We start from the raw sequence: 19,364 nt of genomic DNA on the forward strand, positions 1-19,364 counted from the left end.
GAGGCCTGCACTCTGCACAGCCTCAAGGACCTTGCCAAGTTGGATCAGGTGTTCCTGCCAAATGAAGTTATAGACATCAAATATCATCAAGATATGCTGCAGTAAAAGACTCCAACCCAGCAATGAATTTTCCCTGAAAGGTGGCAAAGGCCTTTTTAAATCCAAATGGCATTACAGTGAACTGGTAAGGGAGAATGCTTATTTCTCTTTTGCTTCTAGGGTCAGACCAATCTGCCAGTACCCTGATGTCAAGTTAAAAGTACTGAGAAATTTGACTGCCCCAACCTGTCAATCAATTCATCAGCTCTTGGTATAGGGTATGCCTTTGCCTTAGTGACAGCATTGATACCTCTATAGTCCACACAAAACCTCAGCTCTGGTTTACCACTCTTGGAATGAGGCTTGGGGACTAAGACCACTGGGCTAACCCAGGGAATTTCTGAGGGCTCAATCACCTCTAACTTTAGCATCTTACGGACTTCAGCTCTGATGTGTTCCTTAACTTGGTAAGATTGTCTGTACATTTTGCTTCTGACAGCTGCACTGTCTCCAGTGCCCACATCATGGGTACACCAGGTTGTCTGACCAGGGGTTAGGAAAAAAGCCGAGCATACTGTCTCAGGACTTGTCTTGCTGTTGGGCAGAGTGGGTTCCTGGGAAGACAACTCCTTCAATTGACCCATCTTTGGGACTGTGAAAGAGTACGTCAGGGAGAGGTTCACTCTCTTCTTCCTGATCCTCATCAGTGACTATCAGCATTGTCACTTCAGCCCTGTCATAGAAAGGCTTCAGGGGGTTCACGTGGATGACCCTGTGATGGATCCTTCAAGTGCCTAGGTTAACCAAGTAGGTGACCTCACCTTTTCTCTCAAGAAAAGGGTAGGAACCACTCCACTTGTACTGAGGGGCTCTAATAGCCACAGGCTCTGACATCTATACCTTCTGCCCTGATAGGGAATCGACCAGTGCAGCCTTTTTGTCATAACAGAGCTTCTGGAGCTCCTGGCTTTCCTCAAGGGTTTTGGTTACTTTACCCATGTACGTATCCATCCTTGAACAAAGGCCAGGCACATAGTCCACAATATATAGCTTGGGCTCTTTTAGAGGTTTCTCCCAACCTTCCTTTACTAGAACATAGTGGTCTCCTTACAGGAGGAACAAACAGAAGTTCAAAGGGATTAAAGCCCAATCCCTTCTGTGGCACTTCTCTGTAGGGGAAAAGCACGTATGGCAAAAGGACATCACATCATCTTCTGAATTTTACAGGAGTCCCATGATCATTCCTTTCGTAGTCTTGTTGAATCTCTCAACTAGACCTTGGTTTGTGGGTGAAATGGCATGGAAAATATGTATGTCACCCCTGACTCAGCCCACCTGACTTTTAGGTAGCCAGGCATGAAGTTACTACCTCTGTCTAGCACCACCTCCTTAGGAAAGCCCACTCTAGGAAAAATTCTGATGAGGGCTCTGGCAACAGTCCTATGTGGAATTCAGGGTACTTGAGGCATGGTCCACTACCACCAGTATAAATCTGTTTCCTGATTCTGTTGAAGGGTCAAGGGGACTGACTAGGTCAATCTCTACCCTTTTAAAGGGAACCTCAGCCACTGGAAGTAGAATTAAGGGGGCCTTTGAGTGGTCACCTGTCTTGCCACTGGTTTGTCTGTCAGGTAATACAGGAGTTACAAAACTCCTTTACCTTCTGGGACATGTTTGGCCAGTAGAAGGGGGATACTAGCCTACTCCAAGTCTTTGCCTGGTCAAGATGCCCAGCTAAGGGGATGTCATGGGTCAATGAGAGTTGGTACTGTATGTATTGCTGAGGCACTACCACTTTCCTAGTGGCACCAGGTTTGAGATCTTTGGCCTTAGTGCACATGGCCCCCTCCTCCCAATAGGTACTGGGGAAGCCACTGACATCTCCCTTTTCCTGTGCAGTAGCTTGCTGTCTCAGGCTCTCAAGAGTGGGACACATTTTCTGTCCCTGGCACAGGCCTTTCCTAGAGGGTCACCATGGTCCTAGGAACTCTGCCTGGTAAGGCCCGAGTTCCTGGAGCTCATGTCCCTCAAGGTCTGACAGGTCTTCTCCCTGAGGAGAGGGGACCTAAGATTGAGGCTGCTCAGAAGTTGGTTTTCCATCCTTCTTGCCTTTTCTCTTGGAGGATTGGGCCAATATTCCAGGCTGCGATTCCTCTTTTTCACCCTGGGCTTTACTCTGTTCTCTTCTTTTTTTTTTTTTACACACAACCGTTCAGATATTCCCAGCAGGGCTGCATGGGATCTTAGCTCTACCTCAGCCCATTCTGAGGTCTCCAGTTCATTCTCTAGCAGAAATTCAACAGGAGTTGCAGAAGACACAACCACCTTCTTTTTGCTAGTAACTCCGCCCCACTCTCAGTACACCATATCCATGGGATGAACCTTAGTATGGTTATCAGTGTTGGTGACTGGATACGCTTCTCCAGCCAAATACTGCTCTGCAGATATCAGTTTTACAGTCACCATGGTGACACTTGCACCTATATCCCTCAGTGCTTCTACTCTAACCCCATTGATGCATGACTGTTGTCTGTATTTCTCCAGATTACTGGGCTATATAGCCAGGGCAAAAACATCCACCCCACACTCTGAGATTAAGGTAGCTTCAGTATGCTCTCTGACCTGGTCAGGACACACCAAGTATCCCATATGGAGACTCACCACACAAGTGGTAACTGGGTTGCACTAGCGGAAACCTTTTTGGGACAGGTAGAGTCCCCAGTTTGGTGTCCATAGGCTTTACAATTGAAACAACAAGCCTCTTGGGGATCCCAGTTCTTACCCTGGACCCTCCCTTTTGGGTCCTTTAGACGACTCTTTACCTTTTTCTTTAGATTGTCCCATATCTTTCCCTTGGGGGGACGGAAGATAAGCTAACCCCGTCTTTTGGTCGCCCCTCCATAAAACATTTTGGACACCCTAGTCTTGACCCAAATGCCAGCCTTCTTCCTCAACTCCTGGGGAGACCAAACCTAGGTCCACCAAGTATTGATGCAAGTACATTAACTTAACAGATGCTCTTTTGTAAGTAAATTATAAAGCCCATCATAGTCTTGCACCTTACTTCCTTTTAACCAACTACCTAGTATTTTGAATGAAAAGTAAACCAAAATCACCTCAGAGCTGACTTGAGGTTTTGTAAATTTCCATGAACTATATCCTGTACTCCTCAGTGGTGAGTGCAAAGCCCTCAATCTTGGTATCCTTCATGAGATCATAAGACTCAGCATCTGCCTCATCCAGTGTCAGGAGTATATCCCGGCACTTTCCCGAGACCACCTCCCAAAGGAGACAGCCTCAGTATCTCTGGTGTAACCTCCTAATTTTGTATGCCTTCAAAAAGGCAGCAAACTGTTTGGTAATGTCAATACTTTCAACATATTGAGGGACAATCCCTTTGGGGATTAGAGGATTAAAGGTTTCCACCCTTGCTCTATTTACTTCGCTGCCACCATTGATGGGTTCTAGGCCCATCTCAGCCCATTCTCTTTCTATGGCCAGGATTTTGGCCTCAAGGGCTGCTCTTCGGGGCTAGTCTCTCAAGATCAATATCTTCATCCTCTAGCCCTTCTCTGGACCCTGAGTTGCTGACTTGCCCTCAGCAGAGGAAGGCACTTCAGGTACAGTTTTTAGTGTGTAAGAACAACACCACCCTCTAAAGTTACCTAATGAAGAACATCCTTATGCTCACTGTCCTTATCCTTCCCTTCAGGATGGCCAGTGTCTTCTGTTGCATTGGCTAAATCATACTCTGCCAAGATTTCCTGGAGATTGACCTTGGTAGGATGTGAGACAGTTTTAATGTTATAGTTTCTACAAAGGAGCCTTAACTGCTGGGTTTTAAGCTACAGATAAGGGGTCCAAGTGAGTTCCTGGACTACATGTGGAAGTAATTTCTAGCAAAGCTGGGATGTTTTTTTATAAGATTACATTTTTTTAAACCTATCTAAATATGACACTTTTAAAAAATTTACTACCAAGGATGGGAGACTTAACACAAGGCCTGAACAGTTCAAATTAAAAAGATTTGGTGCTGGCCACTGTAATGCTGACATCCCTTGTTGGCTGATCAGTCTTTGTGATGTCAGACTTTAGATTGGATTTAAAACAAGTATTGGTTGCTGCAAGGGTCCAGTACCCTGTGAATTGAATGCAGGATGGATCCTGGGGTCCTGTCATCTATCTCCAAGCTTGGTGGAGAGATGGATCTGACCTCTGGGAGCACAGTTACTTCCCCCTGGGTGGCTGTTGTGTAGGTGAACCCGGTGATCAGCAGAACGGTGAACCGTATGTTACGGTCAGTGCCTGCAGGTTGCAGGGAAGTGGCTCCTCCACTTGAAGAGAGATGCTGATGGCTTGGAAAGTGCTTGTGGCCCTCTGAGGCTTTTGGAGAATGGACAGCTTTGGATGAGTTGGTGTGTCACGATTTTCGGAACAGAAGCAGGCAAGCAGGGTTTGGTGCCAAACCTGCTTGTTAGGTATACCCCCTCACGTGCTCTTCGCTCGGGTCACAAGAGCTTGTTAGTGGTGCCTCGCATTAAGAAACAACGTCAGGGAGGCAACTCTTTTCACTTTCTAGCTGCCTCCCTGTGGAACTCTCTGCCACTGAGACTCCATGAAGACATTCTGGCTTTTAGACAAGCCTTTAAAACTTGGCTTTTTAGGCAAGCTTATCCATAGTTAATTCTGTCTTTTCTTTTGTTGTGTTATGTCTCTGCAAATCTTCCAATAGCGCCATGAAGCCTACGGGCGTACGTGCGCTCAATACATTTTATTTAACATAACATAACATAACATAACATAACATAACATAACATAACTCCACCGGTAGTCCACAGTTTTTACATCTTCTTTGGCTCTTCTTTGTCCTTCTTCTTTCTTTGTCAGGTGAATCTGAGTTCCAGGATCAGGGGGCCACCTAAATGTATACTGACTTTAGCGATGTTAAGGGGAGTGAAGGATAGAAGTCAATAGGCTACTTACCCTTGGGGTCACTACACCCCCTATATGACTAATTCCTGTGGAGAGAGGGCAGAACCATGTCCCAGAGTTCCTACCCCCACCAAAAACAAGATGTTGGAATCCTTCTTTCGTTGAGCACATCAGGCAACCCACTTTAGGGATGTGACTAGCCTGGTAGTGCAACACACCTTCCTGCATAGCTAGTTTCCCATCTGTCCTGGAACAAATGGGCCTCAGAGCTGAGAGTGGCATCTCCCAAGTCTAGGGGAAGACAGGGTCGCATATCAGAGGAGGCATGGGCTTTGACGTCCCTAGACTTGGTATGTAGATGCACTTGCCATCCCGCTGGAGGAAGTGTGAATACCAACCTCCAGAGCAGACATTGTTTCTGACCTCAGAGAGTGTGGGCTCTCACCTGCAGGGGGTCAGAAACATGTCTGCAGTGGCAAGCTGGATAATACCAGACACCCAGCACACTAGAAGGCTGGTGGGTTTTTAGCGGCACCTCTAATGTGCCCTCTGGGTGCATGTTTTCATACATCCACTACTGACATCAGTATGGATTTATTAATACAAAATGTTTGATACCAAACATCATAGGTTTTCAGAAAAGCCTTCATGGACATTTTTACCTTGTAATGAACAATACCCAGTACATATAATCATGATTGCCTCCTTGTTCATTTGTACTATCTAGCAGTTAAACGAGACAGCACAGGGGCATATCTGCTCATGCCTGGTTGCATATCAAAGGCGGTTGTTGGCTTTGAAGCTCACCGAATTGATGTGGCAGTTTACTAGCCATCCTATCAGGGAGGGAGGTTTGAATTCCTTTTGCATCCATGCCATTGTTTTTTACTTCTGGGAAAGTTCACACCTCCTGGTATAAGGTCAGATTCCTGTCTTGGCGGCAGCAGCTGCGGGCTGGCAGCCACAGGAAAGGATAGGGCAGCCAGGTGGGCAACCTCTAAGGTGGCCACCTGGGTTCATGTCACATCGTCCTCGACTGAATCATGTCAGGGGTGAAGAGGAACATTGTTTGATACCAAACATGACATATTTTGTCAGTACCATAATGGAGCTGCCAACCTCCAGAGTGCCTGGTTGCCAGCGCATGTCATCCAATTGACCGCTGACCAGTGACGGCTGCTCCCGGGAGGCAGCAGTGGGGCAGTGAGGGGGGAACAGGGGGAGGGGTGTTTCCCAAAAATCCATTAACTTACCTGCCTGCCGGCCGGGCGTCTGGCCGGCCGCCACTGCCTGTCCTCTGTCTTCTTCCTGGCTTCTGTGCAAGCAGGAAGCACCCAGGTTCCCAAGCTCCCCATAGCAATCATAACACTGCAATGCAGCGATGTGATTAGTCTGAGTGCCATGGTTTGGCGCTCAGCCAGGCAATGGGCGCATTGGCATGTCCTCCACCCTGACTGTACTGCAGCCTGGGTGGAGTGCATGCAACATGCGCATGACTATTTGTCCGGCCAGTGAGGCCAGCCAAACAGTCATTGCGCACCTTACAGAGTGCCCATCACTCCTCCCCCTGCTCCCAGAGAAGAGCAGCCCCACCCAGCCGCCAAGCTGCCAAGAATCAGGAACAAATAAAATGATAATAACGTCAAGTTATTATAATTTTATTTGTCCTTCTTTGCACTGCCAAAAGCCATGGGCGATGCTCCTCTGCCTTGGCCATTGTTTTTTACTTCTGGGAAAGTTCACACCTCCTGGTATAAGGTCAGATTCCTGTCTTGGCGGCAGCAGCTGCGGGCTGGCAGCCACAGGAAAGGATAGGGCAGCCAGGTGGGCAACCTCTAAGGTGGCCACCTGGGTTCATGTCACATCGTCCTCGACTGAATCATGTCAGGGGTGAAGAGGAACATTGTTTGATACCAAACATGACATATTTTGTCAGTACCATAATGGAGCTGCCAACCTCCAGAGTGCCTGGTTGCCAGCGCATGTCATCCAATTGACCGCTGACCAGTGACGGCTGCTCCCGGGAGGCAGCAGTGGGGCAGTGAGGGGGGAACAGGGGGAGGGGTGTTTCCCAAAAATCCATTAACTTACCTGCCTGCCGGCCGGGCGTCTGGCCGGCCGCCACTGCCTGTCCTCTGTCTTTTTCCTGGCTTCTGTGCAAGCAGGAAGCACCCAGGTTCCCAAGCTCCCCATAGCAATCATAACACTGCAATGCAGCGATGTGATTAGTCTGAGTGCCATGGTTTGGCGCTCAGCCAGGCAATGGGCGCATTGGCATGTCCTCGACCCTGACTGTACTGCAGCCTGGGTGGAGTGCATGCAACATGCGCATGACTATTTGTCCGGCCAGTGAGGCCAGCCAAACAGTCATTGCGCACCTTACAGAGTGCCCATCACTCCTCCCCCTGCTCCCAGAGAAGAGCAGCCCCACCCAGCCGCCAAGCTGCCAAGAATCAGGAACAAATAAAATGATAATAACGTCAAGTTATTATAATTTTATTTGTCCTTCTTTGCACTGCCAAAAGCCATGGGCGATGCTCCTCTGCCTTGGCGGAGGAGCTGCCACTGCCGCTGACCACTTATAATAGCCTTTAATTGAAAAGGCTGCTAAAGGGACATATATGCTTCCACTCATATGTCTTCACCTTTAATGTAAAGCCCTCTGCCTTTTGGGCTCAGGAGGCCTTCCTTAGGGATGACTGTCATGTATTAAAAACAGTGCATGAACCTTGTGACACTTGGTGAGGGCAAAGTCAAGTTTCAGCAGTTTTCACTGCTCCTGCAGTCTGCAATGGCAAGAGTGCTGTCATCTGTTTACCTGTGTCACTCTGGGTGATGCAAACACTGCCTCTGGTCTGGTGACCCCTTTAACTCCCATGCCCTGGTTACCACTGTAGCGCGGTGGAGAAGCAGACCAGGACAACTGGGGTGATTTGTGCTTGCTAGGGTTTATTTACAGTCAAAATCAAAGGATTCAGGGAGGTGTAGCTATGCAGTCCAAAACAAGGGATTCTGGGAGATGTAGTTATGCAAGTCCAAAACAAGCAAGGGGTTCTGGGAACGTGGCTTTGTCCCACTCTGTTTTTTTTCTTCTTTCTTGGGTTTCCAAAAAAAATGGTCTTCCGGACTGGTTTATAGGACTGATAGGCTTGTGCAGGTACCGGGAAGGGAAAAACAAACAAGAACAAGAATAACCGTAAGGCAGGGGTTCTGATACGGAAGCGGCGCAGGGAGCCAGGTAAGTGGGGGGAATTTGCCATCGAACCTTCACCAGTGTGCGTGTGGCTTATCTCAAAAACGACCCTCTGTGTGCCGTTATAACCACAAACTACTGGGTTCTGCCCCCTTCACCCCCTCCTTTTCCCTCCTCTGCTACGCGACCCCAAGAAAACTGCAAGCTACCCCGTACCTTGTGCAGCCACGACCCCCTGTGGCTGTGGCTGGCGTGCTCGTGTTGCCAGGTAGGGTCTGGCTACTCATCTGTTCCGGTCTTCGCTCCTCCGGCGTCATAGGCTTCCTCCGTCGATGTCGCACCCTTCAGGTCCTCGGTTTCCGTACCTGTGCTCTCCCACGGCGGTACAAGGAAGGTCCTCACCAGCGTCTCCTCCTGGCTCGCGATGTGGTGTGGTCCCAGTGAACGCTGTAATTCTCTCGCGTCATCCTTGATGTAGCTGCCTTCCGGACCACGTGACTCTGTCACCTGGTATGCCCCATCAAACTCCTTAAAGGGCCAGTCTTCTCCTCGCCCGGTCTGTGAATACATAAGGGGAGACGGGGATAGAAAGGGTGGAAGTTGTCCCGAAGCATCGTCCAATGATTGCACATCCTCACAACCAGGGACTTATAAAGGGGTTAAAGTTCTTTCCATTTGGAGTTGCCAAATGACATGTATCAGTTTTAGAGAGACAGCACTGGCACTGGGGCTTGGTTAACAGGCTTCAGTGCACTGTCAGAGTGGATAACCAGCATCAAGTAGTCCCAATAGAGGCAAAAGTAGGGGGACACCTGCAAAAAAGGAGTGCTTTCTTACAACCACCCAGAGCATGGCTCGTGATTTCAACCACTGCTCCCTCTGTCCCATCTTGCCCACCACAGATGTTCAGCTCCCGGTTCATCCTCTGTAGAAAAACTGTAAAGATGACATCCATTACTGAATACCCTACCTCAGCAGTCACAAGGATGACCTGGCTAGCCTTAGTGGCAGCAGAGTAGAGCCCTTCTCAGAACACATGACTGTTGTAACTAAAATATAATACTAAGCATAAATAAAATAAATATTTATACATTGAACAAGCTTAGTAATATCATGAAAGGAGAGCATGCAATATATATATTAGTAAAGTAATATAACTACATAAAGTAATATCTTTTTTTTTATATAAAAGCAAGTATAGCCAGGCTACAGAAAACTCACATTCTTGAACCTTAAAATTTTTACTATTATTTTTACTGTATGTTCTTTTGCTTTTAAGAATGTGTCAGTTGCTTCAAAATCACATTTTTGGTTGCAGGATCAGAGAGTTACCACTATTGCTGGCTGCCAAAGAGAACAGGCACCTGAACATCAAGAAATGGCTAGCTTGTGGATCACACAGCCCCTTCCAGAGAGGTAAGTTCATTGTCTAAATGCTCTGTACAGCTCCTATAATGTAAGCCTTTGGGAGTGCAATGACGATGACCACTACCTTTATGCACCGTTAGTAAGGAACTTCCCCTAGCTCCTGGAGATTCTGTTGATGACATGGGGCCAGATGTATGAACCATTTTTGCATGTGCAAACGTGTTAGTGACCTGTTTACGCATGCAAAAACTGATAGGGCCAATTTCTTTGCGACTCGCTAAATAGGATTTAAGACACACAATTCGGAAGGGGTGTTCCAAGGGCATCCCTTCCTAATCCCTTCCTAATTGTGACTCACTACCCTATGGAAGAATGTTTTGGGACGGAAATTGCGGTTGCAAAACAGTCACAATTTATCGTCGTCTTCAAGATGGTGGTAAGGCACTCGCAAATGGGAAGGGCTCCCCAGGGAACCCCTTCCCCTTTGCAAATGTAGGGAAAATTATTTTTACGGGCAGGCAGTGGTCCCAAGGACCACTACCTGCCTTTATAAAATGAAACGAAAAACTTTCTTATTTTCTTTAAATGCATTCCGTTTTGCTTTAAGGAAAACAGGCTGCATTAAAAAAAAACTGCTTTATTGAAAAGCAGTCCCAGACATGGAGGTCTGCTGAGCCCAGCCAGCCACCATACCTGGGAGGGCAAGCCATTCCTCATGGGGTCGCCAATTGCAAGGGCCTCATGAATATTGATGAGGCATGCAATTTGCGACCCCATTGGGATTCGCAAACAGTGTCTCTGACACTGTTGTGCATGACATTTAGTGACTTGCAAATTGCGACTCGCAATTGAGCACAATTTGCGAGTTGCTAATGCCACAGCCGTACATCTGGCCCATGATCACTGTTTTATATTTCTAGCCGACATCAAGGGGATATCATTACTAATAGCCGTGATATTTGTATCTTAATCTTTGGGTGTAATTGTTAAATAATCCCAGCCACTAGTCTATGGACCTATGTTCATCAAGAAAGAGAGTTTAAAAGGACCAATCATTTACATCAATTCTTTATCAGCAATTAGTTTTTCTTTTATTTAAGTTAATAAAGAGATTTTTGGGTGAGGCAAAGGGTTTTATTAGCAATTTAGTAAATTAAAATTATCCAGATTGTATTAGTCTTTAGTTATTATTGTTACAAATTCAAATAATCCATTAGTCGATTTTTCAAAACAAGATAAAATACAATGTTAGTATTAATTATAGTCAAAATAGTGATAATGCAAGAAGTTGGCTCTAGAAAGGAATTTCCCAAATCCAAAATAGTTTTTTTTAAACCTTTATTGAAAATTGTGCGGTACATCAGTGCAGTAAGAAGTCATCAAATTGTAAATTTCAACATAGTCTACAAAGGTCAGCACCTTCCCGCATCAAACCATCTGAAACTCCAACTCCATCTCTCCCTCGAGTGTCTTTGACGTTGGCGGACATTCTAGCAACTAGTCCATTTTCTAATAGAAACAAACTGTCATTGCACTGTGTAGTGCAGAGAGTCATCAATAATGCGTCACACCAAGGTCAGGCAATCCATGCCATTAAAGCACATAGACCTCGTAAGTTTCCTCTTCGGCCCCTCTGTTCATCCCCACCAGCACATCCTGAATAAAGCAACATACCAAATCAACAACAATTTCCTCCTTTGCAATCAACATTATGCAAAATTTAACTAGCCTGCGATTTCTGCCTCTCCTTCATGAGTCGTCTCCTGCGCAAGCAAGTAGGAGGTGAGTGGACCCCAAATGTCTTTCTGGCGTGATGCAGTGCGCAATAGCTCTGCATAGCAGCTCATATTTTATTGCCAAGTAGACATCGTGTATCCAACATTTAAGCTTAGTCGCCCGCCCTCTCCCCCATCAACAAGCTACCCGTCATTTAGCCAAAGGGAGCAACATAGCAAGGAATTTGTTATGGGCTGTGTTGATGTTGTGAGAGAGGCCTAATAGTGTTACCAGTATGCATGGTGTCAGCTATATCCCCAACATGCCTGAAAGGCCCTCAAACACCTGCGTCCAATATCCCGCCACTAGGGGGCAGCTCCAAGCCCTATGTAGGAAGTCTGCGCCCTCCCCGCCACACCGAGCGCAACTGTCATTCACCCTGAGATGGAATCTGTGGAGTCTAGCCGGGGTATGGTACAGCCTATGTAAGACTTTAAAATGGATAAGTCTCAGTCTGCTATTCCCAGTGACTGCGACTGCATGACCGCAGCAGCGTTCCCATTGGTCATCCGTCGGTGGTGTGTCCAAATCTTTATCCCATTCCCCCTGGCTCTAGGAGGGCGAGATGGGGTTGTAGCAACTGTGTGTTTATACAAAAGAGAGATGGCATGTTTGGGAGGGATTTTCTGTAAAAAAGCATGTAGAGGTTCCAACGTAGATGGTTCCTCATGGAATGCAGGTGTGACAGCTTTCACACTCTGTCGTAGCCTGATATACAGGAATGTGTCCATTGTGGTTGGTGAACGTGTAGTGAAAAACTGTTATTTAGTACGAAATTGCCCTCACGCGTAGAGGTCTCCCCAAGTAGTATAATTAAGATCTTCAAGCTTCCTTCGACAGATGCCTTTGCACGTAACTTGCAACAGGGGGTTACGCAGCAAGGTCATCCTGGGAGTCTAACTTATGAGCTATTTTGTGCCATGCAAGGACAGTACCCCTAATCCAAAATAGTTTACGAATAGTTAAAGGTGTAAGTTCAGAAACACAATAAAGAGTTCTGATTAGAGAATAATGCATAGGCATGAAGCCTGTGCACTTCAAATAAAAAGAAAATTGTTAAGCTGGAAAGCATTCTCAGCTATAAATCAGCAGACATCTAGTAAACAGGAATAGGCTCTAAGTAATCTCTTGTAAAGAAAGAAATGGTCTCAAGAGTAAGAGTGGTCTGCTTAATTCAGACATTCTGTTCATCACCACCCCCTTTTCTGAATCGTTTTTGGCCACTATAGGTGTGGCAGGGTATACTCAGACATGAGTCCCTTTCTCACTGCACCATCAGGATTCAAGCAAGCCGGGCCGAAGACGGCTGAAATGCCAGAAACCGGTCCCCGGTAGCTTGTCTCCTTTCTGGTGAAGAATTGGCTTGGTAGTTTAGTCTGCCCTGTTCCCATGATGCACTGGGCCAGGGACAGACTGATTTGCATATAGTCAGGTTCTGAGCTGGGATGGTGCAGTGAGATAAATAACGGTGATGGATCAAGCCCTGATCTTTGGACTGGGTAAGAGTGGTCTGCTTAATTCAGACACTCTGTTCATCACCACCCCCTTTTCTGAATCGTACCAGTATGCATGGTGTCAGCTATATCCCCAACATGCCTGAAAGGCCCTCAAACACCTGCGTCCAATATCCCGCCACTAGGGGGCAGCTCCACGCCATATGTAGGAAGTCTGCGCCCTCCCCGCCACACCGAGCGCAACTGTCATTCACCCTGAGATGGAATCTGTGGAGTCTAGCCGGGGTATGGTACAGCCTATGTAAGACTTTAAAATGGATAAGTCTCAGTCTGCTATTCCCAGTGACTGCGACTGCATGACCGCAGCAGCGTTCCCATTGGTCATCCGTCGGTGGTGTGTCCAAATCTTTATCCCATTCCCCCTGGCTCTAGGAGGGCGAGATGGGGTTGTAGCAGCTGTGTGTTTATACAAAAGAGAGATGGCATGTTTGAGAGGGCTTGTCTGTAAAAAAGCATGTAGAGGTTCCAACATAGATGGTTCTTCATGGAATGCAGGTGTGACAGCTTTCACACTCTGTCGGAGCCTGATATACAGGAATGTGTCCATTGTGGTTGGTGAACGTATAGTGAAAAATTGTTATTTAGTACGAAATTGCCCTCACGTGTAGAGGTCTCCCCAAGTAGTATAATTAAGATCTTCAAGCTTCCTTCAAAAGATGCCTTCGCACGTAACTTGCAACAGGGGGTTATGCAGCAAGGTCATCCTGGGAGAGTATAGCATCTGGGACTCTAACTTATGGGCTATTTTGTGCCATGCAAGGACAGTACCCCTAATCCAAAATAGTTTACGAATAGTTAAAGGTGTCAGTTCAGAAACACAATAAAGAGTTCTGATTAGAGAATAATGCATAAGCATGAAGCCTGTGCACTTCAAATAAAAAGAAAATTGTTAAGCTGGAAAGCATTCTCAGCTATAAATCAGCAGACATCTAGTAAACAGGAATAGGCTCTAAGTAATCTCTTGTAAAGAAAGAAATGGTCTCAAGAGTAAGAGTGGTCTGCTTAATTCAGACACTCTGTTCATCACCACCCCCTTTTCTGAATCGTTTTTGGCCACTATAGGTGTGGCAGGGTATACTCAGACATGAGTCCCTTTCTCACTGCACCATCAGGATTCAAGCAAGCCGGGCCGAAGACGGCTGAAAAGCCAGAAACCGGTCCCTGGTAGCTTGTCTCCTTTCTGGTGAAGAATTGGCTTGGGAGTTTAGTCTGCCCTGTTCCCATGATGCACTGGGCCAGGGACAGACTGATTTGCATATAGTCAGGTTCTGAGCTGGGATGGTGCAGTGAGATAAATAACGGTGAAGGATCAAGCCCTGATCTTTGGACTGGGTAAGAGTGGTCTGCTTAATTCAGACACTCTGTTCATCACCACCCCCTTTTCTGAATCGTTTTTGGCCACTATGGGTGTGGCAGGGTATACTCAGACATGAGTCTCTTTCTCACTGCACCATCAGGATTCAAGCAAGCCGGGCCGAAGACGGCTGAAATGCCAGAAACCGGTCCCCGGTAGCTTGTCTCCTTTCTGGTGAAGAATTGGCTTGGGAGTTTAGTCTGCCCTGTTCCCATGATGCACTGGGCCAGGGACAGACTGATTTGCATATAGTCAGGTTCTGAGCTGGGATGGTGCAGTGAGATAAATAACGGTGAAGGATCAAGCCCTGATCTTTGGACTGGGTAAGAGTGGTCTGCTTAATTCAGACACTCTGTTCATCACCACCCCCTTTTCTGAATCGTTTTTGGCCACTATAGGTGTGGCAGGGTATACTCAGACATGAGTCCCTTTCTCACTGCACCATCAGGATTCAAGCAAGCCGGGCCGAAGACGGCTGAAATGCCAGAAACCGGTCCCCGGTAGCTTGTCTCCTTTCTGGTTGAGGTTCCGTGACGATTTGAACCCGTGTTTTCAAGTTTGTCGGAAATACATAATATTAGTATCAGCGAACCGCAAATGATCCATTTAGCATATCCTGGTGTTTTCGCTACGATACGGGTAAGAGCACTCCTGTTATGAACACATTTCTGATCTACCCACGGCATCCATCTTATATCATGGCCGCCATTTTGTGTTTCCTTGCCCTCACATATGCAATAGCCTCTGATCACTTCATTCACTCCACTTTGATTAAGGACACGTAGTCTTAGCCGGAGATTCACCTCTTACATGACACGTACACCTTAAACCAGATCACGCTGAAGCTGCATGACTCGACAAAGGCTGCCTCCTCTGCCCGAGGCCAGCCCACCTGAACTGGTTCTCGTGTCCATTGTCCTGATCATGATTAGGCGGCCGAAGCCGGTAGCCTTGCCCATTTACAACCCCCAAACATCTCTTATCCCGCTTTCCTATCTTCTGCACCTGGCTCTGCTCCTTTCCCTCTGGGCCTTTATTAGGGGGAGGTAACGAACTTTACGATGAGGCGGTCCGGCTCATGAATGCAATATTGACAAGGGATTGTGATGGACTAGTGGGAACCCCTCTTCGTGATGTTTGGCATCAGATATTATCGACAGTTCCTGTGTAACGCCAAATATTTATTGTTTAAGACACAAAGGTTTGGGAATGTACTGACATGTAAAATATTTGCCTGAAGCACAATTTTTGGTATATAAGGAGCAACCCTCAATGTACAAATCGAACAGTCTCCTAGATTCTGCCCGTGTGTAGATTCTGTGATTTCTGTGTCCCTGCAGTAATAAACCTTTGGTCTTTGACGCCACCATCGAGAAGCCCGTGTTTCTGTTCATTTGCGCACCAAGGCAGGTGGAACTCCGGGGTCTTTGGGTGTTGTTCCCTGACACCTCTGGACGGAACCAAAAAGTCCAGAACTCCAATTGGCGCCCAACGTGGGGCGACGTCATTCGGTACCGGTCCAAAAGCCTGAAGAGTTCGAGAAGCTTCGTGTGAAGATTCCTGAGGGAGGCGCCCCACTTCATCGATCCCGGCATATCGCAAAAGTGGCCCTGAAGTTCTCTTCCACGAGGATTCCCGTTCAGGACGGCTGCAGTGGGCCGTTGCCTTGACCGTCGCCCTGTCTTGGACCCGAGGTGCAGCCTTAGTACAGCGAAACGTGACGGGTTTTTCCTTGGTGACGTCTTCAGTGCCTCAGTTAAGTATTTAGTGATAGCTAGCTGGTTACTTTGTGAGGATTGTTAAAAATCCTTGATCGGTTCTTGGTTTGGTTTGGTTTCGTAAGATTATCACTAGTTGTTCTGGTTACGATAATCTATTTGGTTCAGTTTGGGTATCGATACATTAGTTTGGTTTTGGTAGGCCTAAGTTCTTGGTTCAAGTGCACATATCTGTTTCGTGTTTTGTTTGTTTTGTGTTCCAGACTGAAAATGGTAAGTCGGAAAATGTTGTCTTGTTTTAGTTGCAACCATGACTCACGATTGGAGGATTCCTGTTTGGTTCCTCCGATTGGGACTCCCCTTTATGACCTATATTGCAAATTTGGAGTGGGTCCTATATCCTACAACGAGGTGTGGGTCCGTTACTGTAAGAAGGATGGTGTCCTTAGTTGGCCACTACATGGTAGTTTTGAACCCGAGATCCTTGATAATTTAGAAGCGAAATTGTTTAGTAAGAAAGCCCGGCCGGCAATGTTTGATTCTTTCCGTTATTGGCGAAAAGAATCTAAACAGAGAGAAATGAAAAGGTTGAAGAAAGAACAAAAAGAGCAAGAAGAGTTAACTCTAGAGCAAGCAACTAAACAACTGCAAGATAATGAGTGCGAAAAGGCTATAGATGTAGCAATTAGAGAGCATAATTTAGCGATTGACAAGTGCTACCCTGCCTTGCCATCGAAAACAGCTAAGATACTGGAGGATCCCGAAAACGATCCTCTGTTGTCTTATCTGTTACGTTCACCTCCACCGTACGCACAAGGTGCTGCGGCCCAACTTGTACCGAATGTTCAATTACCGGTTGCTGGACAACCTGGTGTTCTTGTTCCTCAGAATCTAGTTCCTGTACCTCCTGTGATTAATGTGAATGTTCCTACGGCTCCTCCTCTTCCTGGGTTGCCGACTTCTATACCTGTATCTGTCTCGCTTACACCTACTACTTCACAAACTATTTTCATCGATACTCCTACTGCTTCGCAATCTGTTCCTACCTCTACTGTGTTCTCTACGTCTGCAAGTATGTTAACTCCACTTTCTGTACGTCGAAAAATAACTGATTCTGTTGCTAATATTCTGTCTCCTTTATATAAATCCTTAATTAAGACTCCTACTTCTGATTCAGTTCAGAGACGTAGTCAGCTACCAAGTACTGAAGAACGGGGAGTTTTAGATTCCACGGCTCTCAGATGGATTACGAAAGTTAGAAGATATAATACGAGAGATGTATTAGATACGTTTATGCAGTGGAAGGAACCAACGCAACGATACGTCTTTGATGAGATGTGCTCGTTGTTACGTGAGGAAATAGAGGAAGATGATGTTGAATCAGACTTGGAGGATTTAATTAAGGTGCAAAAAGAGTTTGCTGCAGGAATGATAGTGGGTGATAATATAAAAGAAGCGATGGAACTTATTTTGAGTTTTAGGAATGATCCATCTCTTCGTTCGCCGAGAGAATTAGAGAAAAGTAAAATGAAACTAAGTCGCCAATATCCTATGAGGGAGGTTCCTCCGATTTGGCGCGAAGCTGTGCAAGCTGATCATAACGCTGGTATTGCAGCTGCTCCAGCACAGTTCCAACGAGTGTGGATACACATTCCATGGAAGCGAGCTGAAGTACTAGCGGTGAAACAGGCCTTACCAGATCCGCGTAAGAATCCGGCCGGATATTACAAGGAATTGACACAGACAGTTGAAGCTTGTATAATGAATTTGGCAGACATTGACATGCTATTTGGCAATGTAGTTCCACAACCAGTGTGGGCTAAAATCCGTAGAGAGGATCATCAAGCAGCTTTAGGTGGTGATTGGGCAGCTATCACTGCAGCAGACGGTCAGCAAACGGGTGGTGCAAAACCCGAACCCCTAATTGCTAATCTTCCTGGTAGAATAATTGACTTAATGAAGACTCTGATGCCTGCGTTGCGTGTTAATTGGGATAAATTATCCGCATGCAAGCAAAAGAAAGACGAAAGTGTCTCCGACTTCTTCACGAGGTTCGAAGAGACTTTTGTAGACCATAGTGGTCAGGATATGAGCACTGAAGGAGGACAGAGATTGTTTGTCGATAAATTTGTGCATAATTTGTTACCTGAGTTATGCAATAAATTAAAGGATTCAGAGAGTGCGTGGGCTGTTTCCACGACTGCGCAAATACTTGCGACTGCACAGTACTACGAAAATAGGGATAAAGAGGAAAAGGAGAAATCAGAGAAGAAAACGAAAGATTTAAAGACTAAAGTCCTTTTACAGCAGGCGTATCCGCCTCGCACAAACCAGACTAATATGCAACAGAATTCGTATCAAAGGACAGATTACAATTCAACCAGGCCTCAATATCAGTGGAATCAGTGTGCGTACTGTAAGAAAGAGGGTCACTACAAGAATGATTGTCCGATTCTAGCGCAAAATAATGCAGCAGCAGCTCAGAGAGGTCGTGGTGGTTTTGCGCAGAATTCTAGAGGTCGAGGGCGAGGTACTATGCCTCCGCAAACGAATGATCGTCCCTCTAATCACTTTGATCAACGAAACGTACAGTTAGCTCAACAGAATAGATCTCAACAATACCTTGTTGAAGATTATTGTGAAGCGGATGAGGGATTTCAACAAAATGGGTACTAGGACAGCCATGGACAGAGAGAGGGAGTAGTATCAGTTCCAGTGGATCAGAGTGGGCCTTATGTCGCAGTAGCAACATCAGGTGTAGTCGAACCGTTTCTGTTGGATACTGGTGCCGCAAAAAGTTCTATAATTCATGCGAAACTCCCTGGCGCACCTTTGTCTGGCTCAACAAATGTTTCCGTAGGTTTTTCAGGCGCCCCTGTTTACAATCCGATATCTAATCCTTTGTCTATTTCTGTTGGACCATGCCAATTGAAAGCACCCTTGATTTTGACGACAGGTTGTAATGAAAATCTGCTTGGTTTAGATTTGTTAAAACGACTATATGCGACATTGTACTGTTCTCCGGATGGAGTACAGCTTACTTTGGGTAAAAGACTCACTTCTCCGATGTACTTGTCAATGGACGCACTCCCGCCAGAGCTGCGCTCACTCCCTAATTCTCTTTGGGCGACTGGTCCTAATGATGTAGGCCTTTTGGAAATACCACCGTATGTAGTAACTTTGAAAGCAAATGTAAAATTTCCTAGAATTCCCCAATATAAAATATCAAGTGAAGGAGAACGTGCACTTTTATTGATTGTGCAAGATTTGATTAAGAAAGGTGTGGTTGAAGAAACTCGAGGAAATGTTTGTAATAGTCCTGTATTGCCAATTCTGAAACGAACTGATCCTACGAAGCCTCCAGTATATAGGTTTGTCATAGATCTTAGAGAAGTTAATAAGATTGTGGTTCCGCAGTTTCCTGTGGTTCCAGACATTACTGCCTTGTTAACATTGATTCCTGCTACAGC

The 19,364-nt window shown here is 46.2% G+C and overlaps 1 protein-coding gene across 1 annotated transcript in view; it reads left to right on the top strand.

Annotated features, from left to right (window-relative positions):
- The window catches only part of LOC147732861 (transient receptor potential cation channel subfamily V member 6-like), a 253,063-nt gene that overhangs the window by 33,580 nt on the left and 200,119 nt on the right, over positions 1–19,364 (top strand). Inside the window, exon 2 of the mRNA XM_086957403.1 lies at positions 9,483–9,580. Within this exon, the coding sequence (XP_086813529.1) occupies positions 9,483–9,580 (98 nt within the window). The remainder of the gene's footprint in view (positions 1–9,482; positions 9,581–19,364) is intronic.

This window comes from Lissotriton vulgaris, chromosome 2_1 (assembly GCF_964263255.1).
Source record: "Lissotriton vulgaris chromosome 2_1, aLisVul1.2, whole genome shotgun sequence".
In the NCBI taxonomy this organism is placed as follows: domain Eukaryota; kingdom Metazoa; phylum Chordata; class Amphibia; order Caudata; family Salamandridae; genus Lissotriton; species Lissotriton vulgaris.